We start from the raw sequence: 17,459 nt of genomic DNA on the forward strand, positions 1-17,459 counted from the left end.
TGTATTTTTATAGTTTCTCTGCGACTGTCACAAGAGAATTTGGAACCTGCTGGGAAACCTTCTGAAAAAGAAAAAGACAGTTGTTTTGTTTCTGATAGGGTTTATCTCAGCAGGCTGGCCTACAATTGGCTGGTAAATCTGCCTCAGCCTCTTGAGTCCTGAGGTTATAGGCATGTTACCACACTGAGCAAAAAACCCATTTGAAACTTTGTAACAAAACAGTTTTGATCAGAAACCCACTTAGCACCCATTTAAAGTATATACAAAAGTGAGAAAGTTTAAATTCAGGGATGCAGACCCTAAGCTGGAAGACACCTGAAGGGTTGTTCAATTTGAACATCACACTGCAGACCTGAGGTAAGGCCAATTTTGTCAACCCAGCAACTGACAGTAAAGATTTAAAGCATTTCTCCCCCCACCCCCAAAAAGATTTATTTTTCCCTACAAAAGACAAGCAGTATGGATAGTTACGAATTAAAGTTGCTTGGTAGGTCCCGCTCCCAACAGCCACAGATAGCACTGCCCAAATGCCTGGGGGAGAGACTTCTGTGACCATCTTTATCAGTAGTCCAGGGCAGTACTTCACCAGTAAGCAAGTCCTCTGTCCTCTGTCACTGTTGGGCCTGAGGCAGGGCCAGCAGGCCTTGGAGTGGCTAGGCCTCTGAGACTATCAGGTCTCTGGTGACTTGAAAAGCAGCAATGAGGGAGCTCAGCTGTATCTTCTTATTGGTGCCAACGGAAAGTCTATACTCAATGTCTGCCATCTTGGTCAGTAAATGTATTCTAACTGAAGATGGAAAGTCAACTCTGTGCACAAACAGGTGAACATCAGTCAGGATGTCATGCAGAGCCAAGCCCTTCAGAGTCTTCAGCTCCATGATGTTTCTGTAGGCAGTGGTGAAGTCTTGATTCAGCATCCTGTCCAGAATATTGGCAATGTCTGTCTTAAGGGGATGCCGGGTCCAGGTGTAGACAGTCTCTTCTCTCACCTTCCCAAAGGCCATATTGGTACTCTGCAGAATGTTCAAAGCCCTTTGCATATTCCCACTGGACAGAGTGACAAGGGCCTTCATTCCATCTTCACTTATATCAACATTCTCCTGTTGTATTACATGCTCCAGGCGAGGAACCATGAGTTCAGGCGTCAGAGGGCCAAATCGGAACCTTGTGCACCTTGACTGCAAGGCAGGGATGATCTTGGACAGGTAGTTACAGATGAGGCAAAACCTGGTATTCTCTGTGAACTTCTCGATCACTCGTCTCAAGGCATTCTGGGCATCTTGAGTCATGGCATCAGCTTCATCCAGGATCACAAGCTTAAATCCTTTCTTGAAGATCGTCCTTGTGCTGGCAAAGCTGAGGATTGGCCCCCGAACGATATATATTCCTCGATCATCGGAAGCATTCAGCTCCAAGACCATGGAGCCAAATTCCTTATCTTTGTACAGCTGCTTGGCACAGACCAGGATGGTGGACGTCTTTCCTGTCCCCGGAGGGCCATAGAGAAGCAGGTGTGGCAGACGGTCTTCACTGATGAACTTCTGAATGGCACTCAGAACGTCCTGATGAGAAATGAGATCGCCTAGGGTCTGTGGCCTGTACTTTTCAACCCAGGGCAAATTCCAGGCCCGGGCCTTGGCCGGCCACTGCTGCAGAGACACCGCCGCCATGAGTGACAGATGCTACCTGGATGATTTATTTTCTACTCTGGTAATGGAAACGAACACTATTTCCAGCCCAATGCAAAGGATCAGAATTGTTTTCTCTAGTCCTTAGGGTCTCTTGTTTTCTCTCCCTCCCCCCCCCCCATTCTTACTGCTCCTTCCCAAAGCGATATTCTGTTACAGTAAAAATCCCACGCTGGGTACCAGTCTCTGTCTTAGGCTGCTTCCCATTGCCGTGACAAACAGTGCCCAAAAGGCGCTTGTGGAGGGAAGGGTTGTTTCAGTCTACAGTTGTCATCCGTCAAGGCAGGAACACAAGGCAGGGGCCACGGAGGAGCCCCTTTACCGGCCTTTTCCTTCCTCATGGCTTGTTCGGCTGCCTCCTTATAGAACACAGGAGCACCTGCCTGCTGTTTGGCACCCCCCTCAGGAGCTGGGCCCTCCCACATTCGTCATTAATAAAACGCACCACAGGCTAATCTGATACAGGCATTTTCCCAGCTGAAGTTCCGTCTTCTCAAAGCGCTAGCTTTTGTCACGGTAGCGACAATCTAAGCAGGACCCCGCACTCCTTGGGTGTGATTAAAGCCCGAGTCAGGGATCTCTTGCTGTTCAAAGTATGTTCAGTTTGTTAAAAGCTTTTCTTCTGACAGCTCTTCGGGGGGGCTCATTCTATGGGGTATTGCCTTTGCTGTCATTCACATGTAGCCCCTTTGCTTGGGGATTGTTCCAGTCTGTTCTCTGTTGTTCTGATAAACACCATGACCAAAAGTCACCGGGGGAAGAGGGGCTTTGATTCCCTCTTACGTGCTAGTCCATCACTGAGAGAAGCCAAGGCAGACTGTGGAGGAGCTCTGTTTGATGGCTTGCTCACTTTACTCTCTTATGTAACCCAGGACCATCTGCCAGGGGTCACATCACTTCCTGTGTGATGGCCCTCGCACACGACCTGGTCCTCAGGAACACGAATCTACAGACCCACCCACAGGCTGCTCACTGGAGACAAGTCCTCGCTGAAGCTCCCTCTCCCCAGATGGCTCCAGTGGACATCCAGCCGACAAAAACTAACTGGTATAATGATTTTAAAAAGGATTTTGAACTCAAGGCGTGCCCAGGTGGAGGGGATGGCTGTGATTGGTTCTGTACAATTTGGTGGTGGGTTGTCTCAAGTAGCCCAGGCCTTGATTCCTGTCCTCAGCACTACACAATAAGTAAATATAGAAATAAATTAAAAATTAAAAGTGGCAACTTGTATCCATAGGACCAAATCGAAACCAGTCCTCTATGGGGAGGTCCCATTACTTCTGCCTGAGCACAGGGACCTCTCCAGTGCTCTTCAGGGGGCTTCTGCCCAATACAGGAGGCTCAGGCTCCTGGCTCTCTATTTCCCTCCCCCATCACTAGGGACTCGTGGCGTCAGAATGGCCTTAGACCTGTTTAAAGCTCAGTGCCTCAGGGCTCTTTCCTAGTCTGCTCCTTGGGAGCAGAGGTTCCAGCCTTCCTAATACTGGGACCCTTTTGTGCAGTTCCTCATGTATCATGGGGAACCCCAACCATAAAATTACTTCGCTGCCACTTCATAACTGTAATTTTTCTACTATTATCAATCATAACATAAATATTTGGTATGCAACCTCTGTGAAAGGGTTGCGACACACAGGTTGAGAATCGCTGCTTTAGCGTGAGCTAGATAGGTAACTTTTAATTAAATTTCTGAGAGAGCTGGTAGCATGTATTCTGCTGTCCTTTGTGCCTATGAAGAGGCTACCATTATTTTTCAATCTTTTTTTTTTGGCATAAACATTATTCTGTTTTCAATTTGGAGCAATGCATGACTGTGAAGGCTGCAACCTGTCAAATTTTAGAGTTGCTTAAGTGTACGTCCAACCATTGGCCCAGATTAGTTATGAATTCAGACCAATGCAAAATGCAAAATTGTAAAATTACTTAAAACATTATTAAGGGTGAAGGCTTTGCTTTTGTTTTTATTTTGGTACGCGATTTCTGGGTTCTCAAGCGTGAACTTTGTAGATGACAATGTCGCCTGGTAATGTCACGCAAAATAAACACGTAATTGCGGAGCTCTGGATTCTAGGATGTGGCCTAATGCCAAGTTTCACTTAGTGTTGGGCAGAGAAGCGAAAGGGTTGCGCATTCCTGCGAGCCCAAAGCGTCGCTTTCCTGTTCTGTAAAGCAGAGGGTTTCGATCTCTTTCCCAGGTTCCGGTGACGTCCCCGGGGAAGGAATGTGAGAAGCGCCAGGGGCCTAGCTCGCAAGTCGCAGAAAGGTCTGTGATCCCCCAAAGGCTGAATTGTGCATCCTTCTTTTTCTCAAGCCCCTGCAGCGCGTTGTGGGGGCTGGCCGGCCGACCGGTGGCGCCAAGTCCCCGGAGAACCTAGCAGACCCGCCTCCCGATGGCATTGTGTGCGAGGCGGAGCCGGGGCTGTAGGGCCGCCTCCTGGCGGCGCAATTCTCGAGGGACATCCCCGGGGCTGCTCCTCACCACCTCCCCTTCTCCGGGCGGCCTCACGGTGGCCGCGTCCGGGGTGAGTAAGCCAGGCTGGAGCTCCGCGGCTGCGCGCTCAGAGCGGTCATCGCCCGGCTGCGGGCCTGGTGGGTCGACGGGATGGGGCCGGGCGGGCGCGGAGTCTGCGCGATCAGGCCTCGGTGCGGCTGTCCCACGTCCCGCAGCGCGAGCGGCCGGCGGGCTGGGGGCCTGCAGAGACCCACCCCGGCGGGGCTCCGGCTCCGGATCGGGTGCCGGCGTCTCAGCGCCCAGGGAAGGGGGGGAGGGGATGTTGCGCGCAGCCGGGAGATGCAGGGCGCATCCGCAGCGTCCCGTGTCCTGGTGCTGGCATCTCCAGGCTCCTCCACCTGGAAAAGGACCATCCTGGTGGGTCCGGGCGGGCTAGACAGGGTTTCACCTGGGGAGACAACGCAGCTGAGCTGTACTTCCGCGCCCGTGAGGACCGGGCAAGCGCTGAGTGTCCTCAGCAAGAGGCTGTCATAGGGGATTTAAAGGACTTCAGACACACCTGCTGCCGGTCGGTCGGGCACCTGATCCCGCTAGGGTCTGTGGATCTGTATCTCTTGATGGTCTGGGCTTTTCTTAGATAAGGGTGATTAACTGATGGTTTGGGGTTCGGGTTTTGGAGGGTGAGGGTGATAAGTACCCAGCAAAGGCCTTTGGGACTTTAGGACTCCGAGGGTGCCTGTGGTTGCAAGGTGTAGGGAGGTGGACAGTCATGAGCACGGGAAGCTGCCCTGGCTCTGGCTGTCTCCCCACTGGTTTGGTGATGAAAGAGCAGAAAGAAGGTAATTTGAGAGTTAGAAAAGGCCTCTCTCTGTCTCATTTTAAAAACAATTAGCTGGTGTGTGTGTGTGTGTGTGTGTGTGTGTGTGTAAAGAATCTTCCTAGGATGTAAGAAACTCAAGGAATCTCAGACGTGGTTCAGGTTGAGCAAGTGAAATTCAAGATAGGGTGTGGACTGCTGCCCCAGCACCCTGCTGGAGAGTGCCAGCAGGGAAAGACACAGTGTTTTGTTGGTTTGTTTTCCTTTCTTCCTTTTTTTTTTTTTAAAGTTAATTTTAAAGAACAGGTTTTGGGCTTTGTGCACACGGAAAACTCCATAAGATAGCACAAGCGTTTATGTATCTGACTATATTTGAAAGAAGTCCACAGTTTTGAGGGCTAAAACCATCTATAAAAGAATGGCTGGCCATGCTGAACAGCTTGAGGAAGAGTAGGCAGGGAGGGCCATAACAGCAACTCTGTTAATTACGGTTTATGTGCCACTTGAGGTAAGTCCTTAGTACCTTCTCCAAGCTGGGCTAGTAATGGTGTGTGTTTTATCGGGAGGTGAGTGCAAATGCCTTGGAAGCCAACCATCAAATGTCTCCGTGAAGACCTTTTCTCCACAGTGGTGACATCCAAAGCAAGTTAAGTTACGCTTGGCCTGGAACTAGCAAATACAGTCCATACTGGCCTGGGGCTTGGGGCAATCCTCCTGCTCCAGTTTTCTCAGGATTATATTATAGCCATGGACCAGAACAGAACAACTAACAGAACAATGAAGCCATGAACCACAGGTGACTCCTGGTTTTTCTGGCTTTTTTTTTCCTTTTAATCATCCGTGAACAATGGTATGTGTCAGAATTACCCAGGTTCCTGTTTAAAATATAAATTTCTTGGCTCCACCCCAGACTATTAAAACAAAACCTTTGGGTGTGGACGCAGAAATAGGTATTTTAAGAAGAGCACACAGTGTTACGGTGCTCTGGCTAGTCCTGAAGTTAACTGACAGCGTGTGTGTGTGTGTGTGTGTGTGTGTGTGTGCGCGCGCGTGTAGATGAGGGCTTGGAGGGCATATTTAGAATAGGTCCTCTTAAAATTTACACAATCAAGTTGCCACCAACTTTATGTAACTGAATGTTACTGTTCCTTGTCTATAATAATGTCATTTTAAACTTTTAGACTATTTTAATGGACAATTAGTTATTTTTACCATAAAGCAGCAGCATTGTTTTTGGTAATGAGGCACATCCCAACCCTTGATTAGAAACACAACTTTCTCCTGCCCTGTAATGACAGCAGAAGGTGCACCTTTTTTAAACCTTCGTTCTTTTTTTATACATAACATCCCCACCGAAGTTTCCCCTCTCCCCACTCTTCCCAGTCCCTCCCCCCTTTCCCCTCTCCCCCAGAGCAACTCCTCCTCTTTCTTTCTCTTAAACAACAAACAAACAAACAAACAAACAAACAGGCCTCCCAAGGATATCCACCCAGGTTGTCCTAACAAGTTACAATAAGACTGGCACAAACCCTCATATCACAGCTGGACAAGACAACCTAGTAGGAGGAAAAGGGTCCCAAGTGCAGGCACAAGAGTCAGAGACACACCCCCAGCCACAGTCCCACTGTGGGAGTCCCAATAACACCAAGCTACACAACCATGAGGTATATGCAGAGGTCCTCGTTCATGTTTGTCACTTCAGGCACTGGGAGTCCTGCTTAGTTGATTCTGTGGTCCGTGTTCTGTGATCAGAAGGTGGACTCTACTGACCCCCACTACAGAATTCTCAGAGAGCTGAACATGACATAGAGACACTCCATGAGCTCCTGAATAGAGGGGAGGAAATAGTAGGCACAATGCAGAGCTGTTTTAGAAAGGTAAATTGAAGGGCGAGCCTTTTCTACTGTCAGACTTCCCCTAAGATGCTTTGTATGTGTTTAATCCTTCCCCTTTCCTGTTAGTCGTTATTTTCCATGCTCACTCACTCTCTCTTTCTCTCCCTCTCTCCCTCCCTCCCCTTTTCCTCCCTCCTTCCTTCCCTTCTCCTTTCCCTCCCTCTCTCTCCCTCCCTCCCTCTCCTTGTCTGTCTGTTGTCTCTCTCTGTCTCTCTGTTTGGTTTTTCAAGACAGGATTTCTCTGCATAGCCTGGCTGTCTTGGAATCACTCTGTAGACCAGGTTGGACTCAGACTTAGAGTTCTGCCTGCCTCTGCCTCTTGAGTGGTGGGATTAAAGGTGTGCGCCACCACTATCCAGCTTCTTTCTCTTTTTAAATATGGCATCTCTTTCTTCAATAGGCGTGGTTTATGTTATGTCCGTATTCATATAGCATATTTTAGAAAGTTATGTGTTAGGTTGATTTGAGACATCAGGAATACACAGAGTTGGGAATCTTCTTGAGAATTCAGTTAATTGGGGCTCTACTCAGGTTCTGACTTCATGATTTTTTTTAAACATTTTACAATACTTTAATTTTAGATTGCCTAAAAATTTTGAAAATGATGAAGTTCATCTAGCTTCTTCTAATAGAGTAACCCCTTTACACAGTCACAAACCTCTTATCAATACTACCTAGATTTCATTTCTCAGTCCTGTTGATGGTCTTTATCTATCAATACAATCAACAGGTGTACAAGGTCGGCAGATCTCACCTGGTAATGTTAGTTCCTCTGTACAGTTCCTGCTTGTGGATAGCTCTTGGTGGAGAGTCTTTACAGCTAAGCAGAGCACAAAACTGTTCATCCTCAAATTCCCATCCATTAATTGGTGAAACTGGACAGAAAGCAATGATGCCTGTAGTATTTGCTTAGTGGTGGCTTTTTTCCTGCTGGTTCCTAAATTGGAAATTTCCTATGAGGAAGAGCTACCTTTGTCTCCAATCCCTTTTTTTAATTTGGTCACTTATATCAATATATATACACAAGGAAATTAATTTTATTCTGCATGCTATAAAACAGGGCCAGAGTAAAAATATTAAATGCTTCCAGTTTGGGAGTTGAAGTGACTTAAATTTTTAAAGCTTGTTTGTTTATTTACGTGTGTGTGTGTGTGTGTGTGTGTGTGAGTGTGTGTGTGTGTGTGTGTGACTCACCTGTGCACGTGTGTGCAGGTCAGAGGACAACCTGTGGGAGTTCTGCCCTACCATGTGCGTTCTAGAGACCTTGGCAACAGGCTCCCTTGCCTGACAAGCCATCTTGCTGACTCCTACGTGCTAATGGCTGTTGTCATTTCTGTCCCATTCTTACTTCAAAGGTGTCATAGGCATCAGGACAGTGATCGCCCAGAAGCTCCGTAGGAGTTTGTACTCGAGCCCTAAGGAAAGTGGAAAAGTCTATATAGTAGTCAGTTCCTAGGAGCTCTGATGGAATATCAGCCACCAGCTTTTCCTCTGTGCAGCCCCAGAGAGTCTGAAGCAGCAGGAGCAAGTGTCTGGGGCCACGAGCCCACTCACACACCCTGTCTGTGAGATAGGGAGATGCTGACTGTACCATTCACCAGCTGCTGAACCACCACATCCTTTCTGTCTGGTGTATGAGCACTTAGTGCATAAGTGTGGTTCCCATATATCTGCATTGGAGGCACGGAGATGGTGTATTGCTAAGAGATCTCCCAAGAATGGATGTTTATGTCATGTTGCTATTGGTTATAGCTTATCTTCCTTATATTATTATTATTTTGGTTTTTTGAGACAGGGTTTCTCTGTAGCTTTGGAGCCTGTCCTGGAGCTAGCTCTTGTAGATCAGGCTGGCCTCAAACTCAGAGATCCACCTACCTCTGCCTCCTGAGTGCTGGGATTAAAGGCGTGCGCCACCACTTCCCGGCTAGATTATTTTTATTATTATGGAAAGTTTAAAAAACACAGGAGTAGAAACACCGTGGGCCCTTAGGTTAATATCACTTACCTACTCAATGTTTTACCAATCTTTTTCATGTATGGACTCTTCTTTGGAGTGGCAAGCGTACCTGAAAAACAAATTGCAGACATTTAAAGTCTGGGAAAAGACTGAACTAAATATTGCTTCCCTTTCTGGCCTGCGCGATCTAAGCCTGTGCTTAAAAGTGCCAGGTGCTCAGAGCACAGTTGTTACCTTGAGGGAAGAGAAAATAAAACTCTAGGGCAGATTTCTAGAAAGGAAAGGTGGGTGAGGACTGCCCTAAAATAATGCCTTGATGTCTGAATTGGCTTTCTGCAGATTCCCCCATCATTTTCCATATAAATGTCTTGATTAAATACAAGAATGGCTCCAGGAAGAGGGAGGGTCTCACAGTTAAAGAATTGTACAGAGAAGTCTGGTGGTGCCGTTCTGAGCACCACCCGGAGTTACCTGCCCCAGGGATAATTTTCTTTTGAAATGTCACCATGTTTCTAACAATAAAAGTATTCTATGCTCATGGGAAGAAACGTGGAAATTATTAACCGGAAGGGTCTGTACTTCAGCTGGGGTATGATTATGATTATCTCTGTTAATATCCTGATACCACATGAATCACGGTGATAGAGAGCAAATACTTGGAGCTCTGGAAACACAGCAGGTGTTTGGGCTTGTCTTCTCATTAAATTCTGACGATGTCATTATGAAGTGAGTGTTCCGTCCGCCCACGTTTTCCATGAGCTGGGGAAACGTGGAGGGAGCTTGTCGCCAAGCCTCTGGTCACTTAGCTGAGGATGGGGTAGGAAATCTCCCTTGAACACAGAGAGGTGTTCTGATGCTTTCACCTCTCTTGTCTTTCACCACAGAAACGAGGACTTTTGCCTTTGAGTTTTCTTCTGTTTCATCAGTTTTATGGAGGACACTTAGGCTTATGAGGGGTAAGTGATTGTTTTTAGCTGGGCCAGAGTTAGTATCGATAAATGATGGTTGGAGGTCTAATGCTAAGGAAGCGTTGGTCACAGTCTCGGCTTTGAGGATGGGTGTCTTGTCTTTGAACAAATTTCTTATGCTGCCGTTCGGGAATGTTGGTTTATCATTCTTCATAGCTCCTCAGTTCTCAGGGAGAGTTCTTAAAACTTTAAGGCTAGCGAGATGGCTCATGATCAAGACTCCTGCTCCTCCGGAGGGACTCACATTTCGTTCCTAGCACCCACCCTGGGCAGCTCACAGCTGCCTGTGACTCCAGCTGCAGGGGACAGGATACTCTTTTCTGGCCTCTCCTGGCATCTGCACTCACACGTGCATACCCGTATGCAGACAGATGCATAATTACACATACAATCTTTCAAAAGTATTTAGAGCAATTTTAGGTTCACAGAAATTGAACTGAAGGTATGAAGTTTTCGAATCTCTCCCCACCACCCCTGTAGGTTGTTTGTTTGTTTGTTTGTTTGTTTTTTCAAGTCAGGGTTTCTCTGTGTAGCCCTGGCTGTCCTGGAATTTGCTCTGCAGACCAGAATGGCCTGGAACTCACAGAGATCTGCCTGCCTCTGCCCCTCAAGTGCTTAAGTGATTAAATGCATGTGCCACCACCACCCAGCCAGGTTTGAAACTGCTTTAAGTCAAGCCTCCCTACACCCTGCAAATGAGAGTCCTACACCTGTGGTTTAAAAAAAATCCTTCCTGCTTCTTTTTTGCTTCTTTCTTTTTTTCCATCTTGCTGCTTATGCTGCATTTTGTGACCATAGGCTCCTTGAATTCCATGGGCGTTTCCAGGCAGTGTCCCCATAAATAGCTTTAGAAAAGCAGTGTTCAGAGGCCAGATTTACAATAGGTTTTTATGAAGCACGATTATCAATCCCCACATTGAAGTTTCCCCGAAATGAAGTCCACAAGTCCACCAGAGGTTGTCTCGCTGGCCGAGAGTCCTGATGACTTCCTGCCAGCTGAAGGGAAGAGAGCAGGCCTCCAGGCAGGCATGTGAACTCGTCCCAGGAGAGGGACAGGAAGATGGAGGAGAGTTAGAGGGCCCCCAGAGGCTTCTGTTGAGTGTGTTGGGCCTATCCAGGCATGAAGGGAAGAAGCGAAGCGTCTGCCTGAGGGTTGTGACTGATGAGCACAGGGACTCACACCCAGCTCTGCCCCCTAACCAGGTGTGCGGTCCTGGGCAGGTCAGCTGTCCTTTGTGAGCGACTTTAGTGGGTCAAGGTGCTTATGGCGAGCCTGATGCCTCAATCTCACCCCTGGGCAGTTTCATCATGGGCAAACCCCATGACGAGATGAGAGAATACCAGATCCACAAGCTGTCCTCTAACCTCTGTGCCTGTGCCCCGCCCCATACAGAAGTGTAATTTTACAAACAAGTAGACTAAAATTCTTATCTCACAGGAAGTTGTTTGTCTATTGTTCCCATTGTCCTTATGCGATGGTGCCTTAGTTCCCAAAGTGATGGTGCTTCAAGGTGGGGCACTGGTACCTCACCCCTTTGGGACATTTAGGTTAAGGTGTGGTCATGAAGGTTCAGCCTTCATGTTGGAGTTAATAGTTATATAAAAAGAGCAAGAGATATGAAATTTGGATTTTAATGTCTGTCTCTCTGTCTCTCTGTCTCTGTCTCTGTCTCTCTCTGTTTTTATACACATGCACCAAGGAAAAGCCATTGGGGATATAACCAGTACCAGGGGCTCTAACAAGAGACTGACCATACTGAACCCCAATCTGAGATTTCCAGAAAGATCCCATAAGTAGCAGAGCTCAAGTCCGGCTATTTTATTGTAACAGCCAAACAGAGTGAGACCAAGGGGCTGCAATCTGTGCAGCTGCCTAAGAACAGGCCCGCAGAGAACCCCAGGTCACCCCACAGACATGTCTCCCAGTGTACACAGGGAGCTGTAGTTGACGTCAGGGAGGGCTCCAGCCAGCTCTGATGAGCATCTCAGAGTGGGTGGCATACATAGTTAGTGAATGTATGTATTTCCTCTTTCTTTCTTATCACTTAAGATTTAACCAGGAACTTTTCCTTGTTGGTCCTTACTTAGAACCGTCCGTTTGGCTATGGAAATTATCCAAAGTCTAGCTTGAGGGATAATGTGACTTTGATGGCACAGAGAAGATGTGGGGGTGCTGTAAGCTGTGCCCCACAAGTCCTCAGCAAGTATCCTTACCATCTAGTGGATTTACCAGTATTGGTGGTGGAGCCTAAGTACCCCGAAGAGCTGGATTTTTGTTAGTAACTATGAGCATAGCTCCTCGTAGAGGTGAATTTGTATCGTCCCACCTCATGGTACTGAAGTATGAAATCAGGACAACTTATCACCTATGAAACACACCATTGGTACAGCGGTGGTCCAGGTGGCTGCCAGTACATCTGCTCACTGGCCATCCCTGGCCTCTTTCATGTAGCAGGGGGAGTAATGGTCACTCTCTGGTGGCCACTTGAGTGTGTGCAGGAGGCTGGTCAGGACTTTGTATGCTAGTCCAGCCCTGCAGGAAGGTAGATGTTATCTAGGTGGGTATCATTTTACCCCCACTTTCCAGATAAGGAAGTAAGGCTCATTGAAGTGGCCTGGCATAGATCTCATGGCTGATAGGTGGTAGAACTGTGTTTTCTGTCTGAACCTGAGTCCCCGATCTTTACTTGTTTTTCTCATAGATTGTTGACATCTTCTGTTTGGGTCCCCTTGTGTTTCCTGTCCCATCCTACCTCTTTCAGGACTTTGCCCTGGGATAGCATCTCGCTGAGACTGCAACTCAACTGGGATTGGGTTTCTAAGGTGTGCTGAGGTCTTTCATTTTAGGACTGGATTTCCACCCCAAACAACACATCCTTTGTGATTGCCTTTCAGTGGTCTCTGAACTAGAACCACTGGGCCATGGCAGACATCAGCTCCTAGGTTGTCAGCACGTTCTCAGTCGGACCGGAAAAGGATAATTCGGAACTTCTTCACTCCAGCTGAAGCAGAGACACACATTACCCACAAAATCAGAGCCATGGGCTGCAACCCGCCGTGCCTCCTCCCCTACAGACTACGCCTGTTGTTGTTCTTTACCCTGTGCCTGACTGTGGTTGGATGGGCCACCAGCAACTACTTCGTGGGTCCCATTCAAGTGATCCCCAAGGCAAAGGACTTCATGGCTAGTTTCCACAAGGTCATTCCATTGGGGAAGGAAGAAACTCTGGCCCATGATGTCATGGAAAAAGCAGAACTTGGCAGCTGCCCTTCTGTGTCTCCAAACCTTAGTAAGTATCTGCCCCAGCCCCAGGGAATCTCAGCTCCCCGTGTGCTCCACCTGCTGTGTTGGTCACAGTGTGGTGCTTATCGGTTAGTGTCTCTGTCTCTGGAGAGACAGTAAGCAAACAGTGTGGAACTGGGTACCCTGTTCTAGCTGTGTAGCCGAGCTGCTCTCCCAGACAGACATCTGTGGCTCCCTGTGTGCACCAAGAGAGTGGTCTGTAGGGTGGCCTGGGGCTCTGCAGACCTGTTCTTAGCCTGCTGTGGAAACTGCAATCCCTCTCTCTTAGCATGCTTCAGGCTGTTGAGAGAGGCCACACTTGTAAGGTACAGCTTGTAAACAGCTTGTCCACGGTTTGTGGGCTCTTAAAAGGGGGTGTAAGGAACAGGGAAGGTTATCTTAATTCCTAAGCAGAATTAGGTCTCCTTCCCCTACTTGTCAGAATAGCCTTTGACTTCAGGTCAGAAAATGGGGGTTAGTTACTTCAGCCTGATATCTGAAGCCTTGCCCAGGATCGATTACCACAGTCTTGAGTTTCACTGGCAGATGCTGTGTTTGCTGGAAATGTCTGCCCTGGTGCCATTCCGGTAGAGGAGGCGTGGAGTATATGTCATCCTCACCCTGGCTAGGGAGTCTGGTGGGCTTCAGCCCCTTCCTGGTGCTTTGCCTGCAGGGAGCTAAGCGTGGGGGTATAGGGCAGAAGTAGGAAAAGGGCCCTGTGAGGGAATCGGAGTCTATAGAATGTTCGGCTTTTCTGTTCCATCCTTCTTTGGTGGAGGAGCTACTCAGCCCTTTCTGATCTCCAGTGAGCAGTGTGGTGGCTGTGCAGTCTGCATGCCTCCTTCAGAAATGGATCGCGGAGGCCAAGTTGCTCGCCCAGGAACAGGAAGAGCCAACCCTTCATCCAAACCAGCTGTGTGAACCCTAGAGCCCCATGCCATGGCCCCTCTTATGACAATGCCTCGCGTTGATTGCAGGAGGCCAGAGCAAGCTCATTTTTAAACCAGACCTCACTTTGGAGGAAGTACAGGCAGAGAACCCCAGAGTGTCTGGAGGCCGGTGTCATCCCGAGGGATGTAAGGCCTTGCAGCGGGTGGCCATCCTCATTCCCCACCGGAACAGAGAGAAGCACCTGATATACCTGCTGGAGCACCTGCACCCCTTCCTGCAAAGGCAGCAGCTGGACTATGGCATCTACATCATCCACCAGGTGAGTGCGGGCCTTTGCTGGGCCCTGTCCTCTGCAGAGGCAGCCACGTGTCTGTCTGCTTTGGGTGAAAGGATCATTCTCGAAAGGAGAGTGCTCTTCCCTCACCTTGAGAGAGCAGAGGAAATTCTGATCCTGAACGTGGAGCCACCGACCAAGCTCCGTGAAGTGTTTCTATCCTAAAATGAACCCCGGGAGGAAGCCTGTTTTTGCAAGCTCTCCCATGTTAGCCAGCACTCGCCCATCCATAGCCCTGAGCTCTCCTGTCTCCTGGTCTTTCTGGGTTTGCTGTGCCACACCATGTGGGGTTGGGCTTCTGCCTGTTGTTACAGAGTGTGGCTGTGCAGGAGAGATGGCATGAGTGATGTCGCGGAGTGCCAAGTGGTACAGCCAGCCAGTTCTGTGGCTTTCTAATCGCCTCAGCCTTTAACTCCACCACCATTTATCATGCCAAACAGACGAGGTTTACTTTTTATTTTCTTGACTTACTCGTTTGGGGCTTCCAGAAACAGTTAGTAGGAACGGCACGTAACCTACTGTAGGCTGACTCTGAAGAGTTCAGTCAGTCGGTCCGTGGTGGGTGACTAAAGATGCCTCTATTTGGTATTGAAGTTTATTAAAGGAAAAATAGAGCATCAATTTGAACATTGGTGTCTAATCTTTTTGCAATCATCCTGGGCCATTAAAATAATGCCCCATTAGATCCTTATAAACTCATGAGAGTATGGACAGAAATCATTAGCTGCTTGCTTAATATCGGATGTAGCTGATAATACCAATTTTGGGTAGAATCGACAGCTCATGGGTTCTCCTGTGTGGTGTATACTTGGAGAGACTTGATAACCGGGGGCTCATCTAGTACATCTGTGTCTGGTTTTTCAGATTTGAAATAAAACTTTAGAGTTTATTTTATTTTTTTGTTTAATATTTATTTATTTATTATGTATAAAATATTCTGTCTGTGTGTATGTTTGCAGGCACCAGACCCCATTATAGATGGTTGTGAGCCACCATGTGGTTGCTGGGAATTGAACTCAGTACCTTTGGAAGAGCAGCCAATGCTCTTAACCTCTGAGCCATCTCTCCAGTCCCCTAGAGTTTATTTTTAAGATTTGTTTTATTGTATGATATGAGTGTTTGCCTACATGCATATAAGTACATCATGTGCATGACCGGTACCCATCAAGGTCAGAAGAGGCTGTTGGAGGGTGTTGGGTTCTCTGGAACTGGAATTACAGATGGCTGTGAGCTGTCAGGTGGGTGTTGGGAGCCAAACCCATTATCCTCTGCAAAGCAGCAATTGTTCTTAACCGCGGAGCCATCTCTGTAGCTCTTGCAGCAGTTCCTTGTTTGGGGTTTGTTCTTTGAACAGGGACTTATGTCTCCAGACTTGCCTGAAATACACAGTCAAGAATGATTGATCTTCAACTTCTCATCTTCCTGCCTCTGCTTCCCAAATACTGGGACTGTAGGCAGTCATCACCTCACCCGGTTCCTCTGGTGCTGGAGGTTGAACTCAGGGACTTATGGGTGCTGACAAGCATTCTACCAACTGAGCTAAATCTCCAGCCCACTTATTTTGCTTTAGAATTAATTTTGTTTTTAATGTCATTGGTCAAAATGATGATTTATCGAGTCTGAGTTCCTACACAGGATGGGTAGCTACCAAAATATGGCACTATTTTTAGTTTGTTTTCAAAAGTTACTGTGTGTGTGTGTGTGTGTGTGTGTGTGTGTGTGTGTGCGTGTGCATGTGCTTGTTCATGGCAACACGAGTTGTCTTCTTCCACCTCGTGGAGTCATGGTCTCTCTTACTGCTTCTGCTGTTGACACTCAAGGGTAGCTTCCCTGAGAGCTTCCAGGCCATTCTGTTTCTGCCTTCTGCCTTGTCGCAGGAGCTGGGTTTGCTGGAGTTTGTACCTCATATGACCTTTCTTTACTTTAGTTGGGTTAGTCATTGGCTGGCCACTCCCACAAGTTCTGCACCCCAGCACATCTTGCAAGCAGGACAAATTGTAGGTTGAAGGTTTTGTGGCTGGGTTGGTGTCCCAATCCTTCCACTGGAAGCCTTGCCCGGTTACAGAATCATCCGGCTTTTTATGTGAGTTCTGCGGACTGAACTCAGGTTGTTAGGCATATGTGGCAGTCACCCAAGCTTTCTTTTTTCCCCCTGCTCCTCTTCCTGCTCCTTCTCCTACCTCCCTGCTCCCCCCCTCCCCCTCCCCCAGATTGGACAGGCTAGCCTGATAAAACCTCCATCCTCTTGCCTCTGCTTTGCCTCTAAGCACTGAGATCATAAGCCCGTGCCACTACTGCTGGCTAGGTTCCGTATCACTTGTATAAAGAGAAGCTCTTGGGCTGGGCGGTGGTGGCGTACGCCTTTAATCCCAGCACTTGGGAGGCAGAGGCAGGCGGATCTCTGTGAGTTCGAGACCAGCCTGGTCTACAAGAGCTAGTTCCAGGACAGGCTCCAAAACCACAGAGAAACCCTGTCTCGAAAAAACCAAAAAAAAAAAAAAAAAAAGAGAAGCTCTTCACTCTGTTACTCTTTAGGAAAGTGTTGTGATAACATCTAAGAATTGCTTGTAACCTTGTTATGATTAGCTGTCAAATCAGACTTCATTTTTACATTCGATTTGCATTGAACACAGCAATACTGAGAAGTCCTCGGATCATATTGCATGTCAAGTATTGATGACACCGCAGGTCAAGTTTCTTAAGGTCCCTCTGCAAGGCCACTGAGGAACAGCCTCTTCCATTGGTGTTGTAACGAGAGTTTTTCTTAAGTCATTTCCAAGAAAGTTTTAAGTAGCTTAAAGTATTAGCAGCAGCCTTCTCTGCTGTTAGGCCACAGTTTCGTGATCCCTGTTGGCAAGCTCTTAGCCTCGTCTCTTGGAAGTTCAGTGTCAGTGAGTAGGTTAGCTGGGATCAGCTGAGAGCTGACAGGGAATCCGTGACACTAATAGATGTGGCAGGTTCCTTCAAGAGGTTTTGTAGTTTTATAAGGAATTAGGAAAGACTCTTTAGAGATTGCGTTTAGAACACTTGACATGGGCTCTAGCCTCTTAATATGTTTGAGGGCCCAATTAGTGTTGCTTTATTTTTATTTGTGTTTTTAAACTACATTAATTTTTGTGCTAAAATACCACATAAAATGTATCATCTCAGCGTTTTTTTTTTTTTTAGTTTTTT

At 47.6% G+C, this 17,459-nt stretch overlaps 1 protein-coding gene and 1 pseudogene across 7 annotated transcripts in view; one reads left to right on the plus strand and one right to left on the minus strand.

Moving 5' to 3' along the window:
* Positions 1 to 543: 543 nt before the first annotated feature.
* Positions 544 to 1,670, minus strand: LOC102000103 (annotated as a pseudogene).
* Positions 1,671 to 3,929: 2,259 nt separating this feature from the next.
* Positions 3,930 to 17,459, plus strand: part of B4galt4 (beta-1,4-galactosyltransferase 4) — a 27,835-nt gene continuing 14,305 nt past the window's right edge. For 2 of the 7 annotated variants that reach the window (XM_026788271.1, XM_026788249.1), the window contains exons 1-4: positions 4,224 to 4,277; positions 9,694 to 9,765; positions 12,673 to 13,067; positions 14,038 to 14,270. In XM_026788271.1, coding sequence (XP_026644072.1) covers positions 12,818 to 13,067; positions 14,038 to 14,270 — 483 coding nt within the window. In that variant the 5' untranslated portion in view covers positions 4,224 to 4,277; positions 9,694 to 9,765; positions 12,673 to 12,817. The other 5 variants (XM_005344989.3, XM_026788258.1, XM_026788252.1 and 2 more) reach the window with 5 other exon arrangements.

This window comes from Microtus ochrogaster, chromosome 2 (genome assembly GCF_000317375.1).
Source record: "Microtus ochrogaster isolate Prairie Vole_2 chromosome 2, MicOch1.0, whole genome shotgun sequence".
Lineage (NCBI taxonomy): Eukaryota > Metazoa > Chordata > Mammalia > Rodentia > Cricetidae > Microtus > Microtus ochrogaster.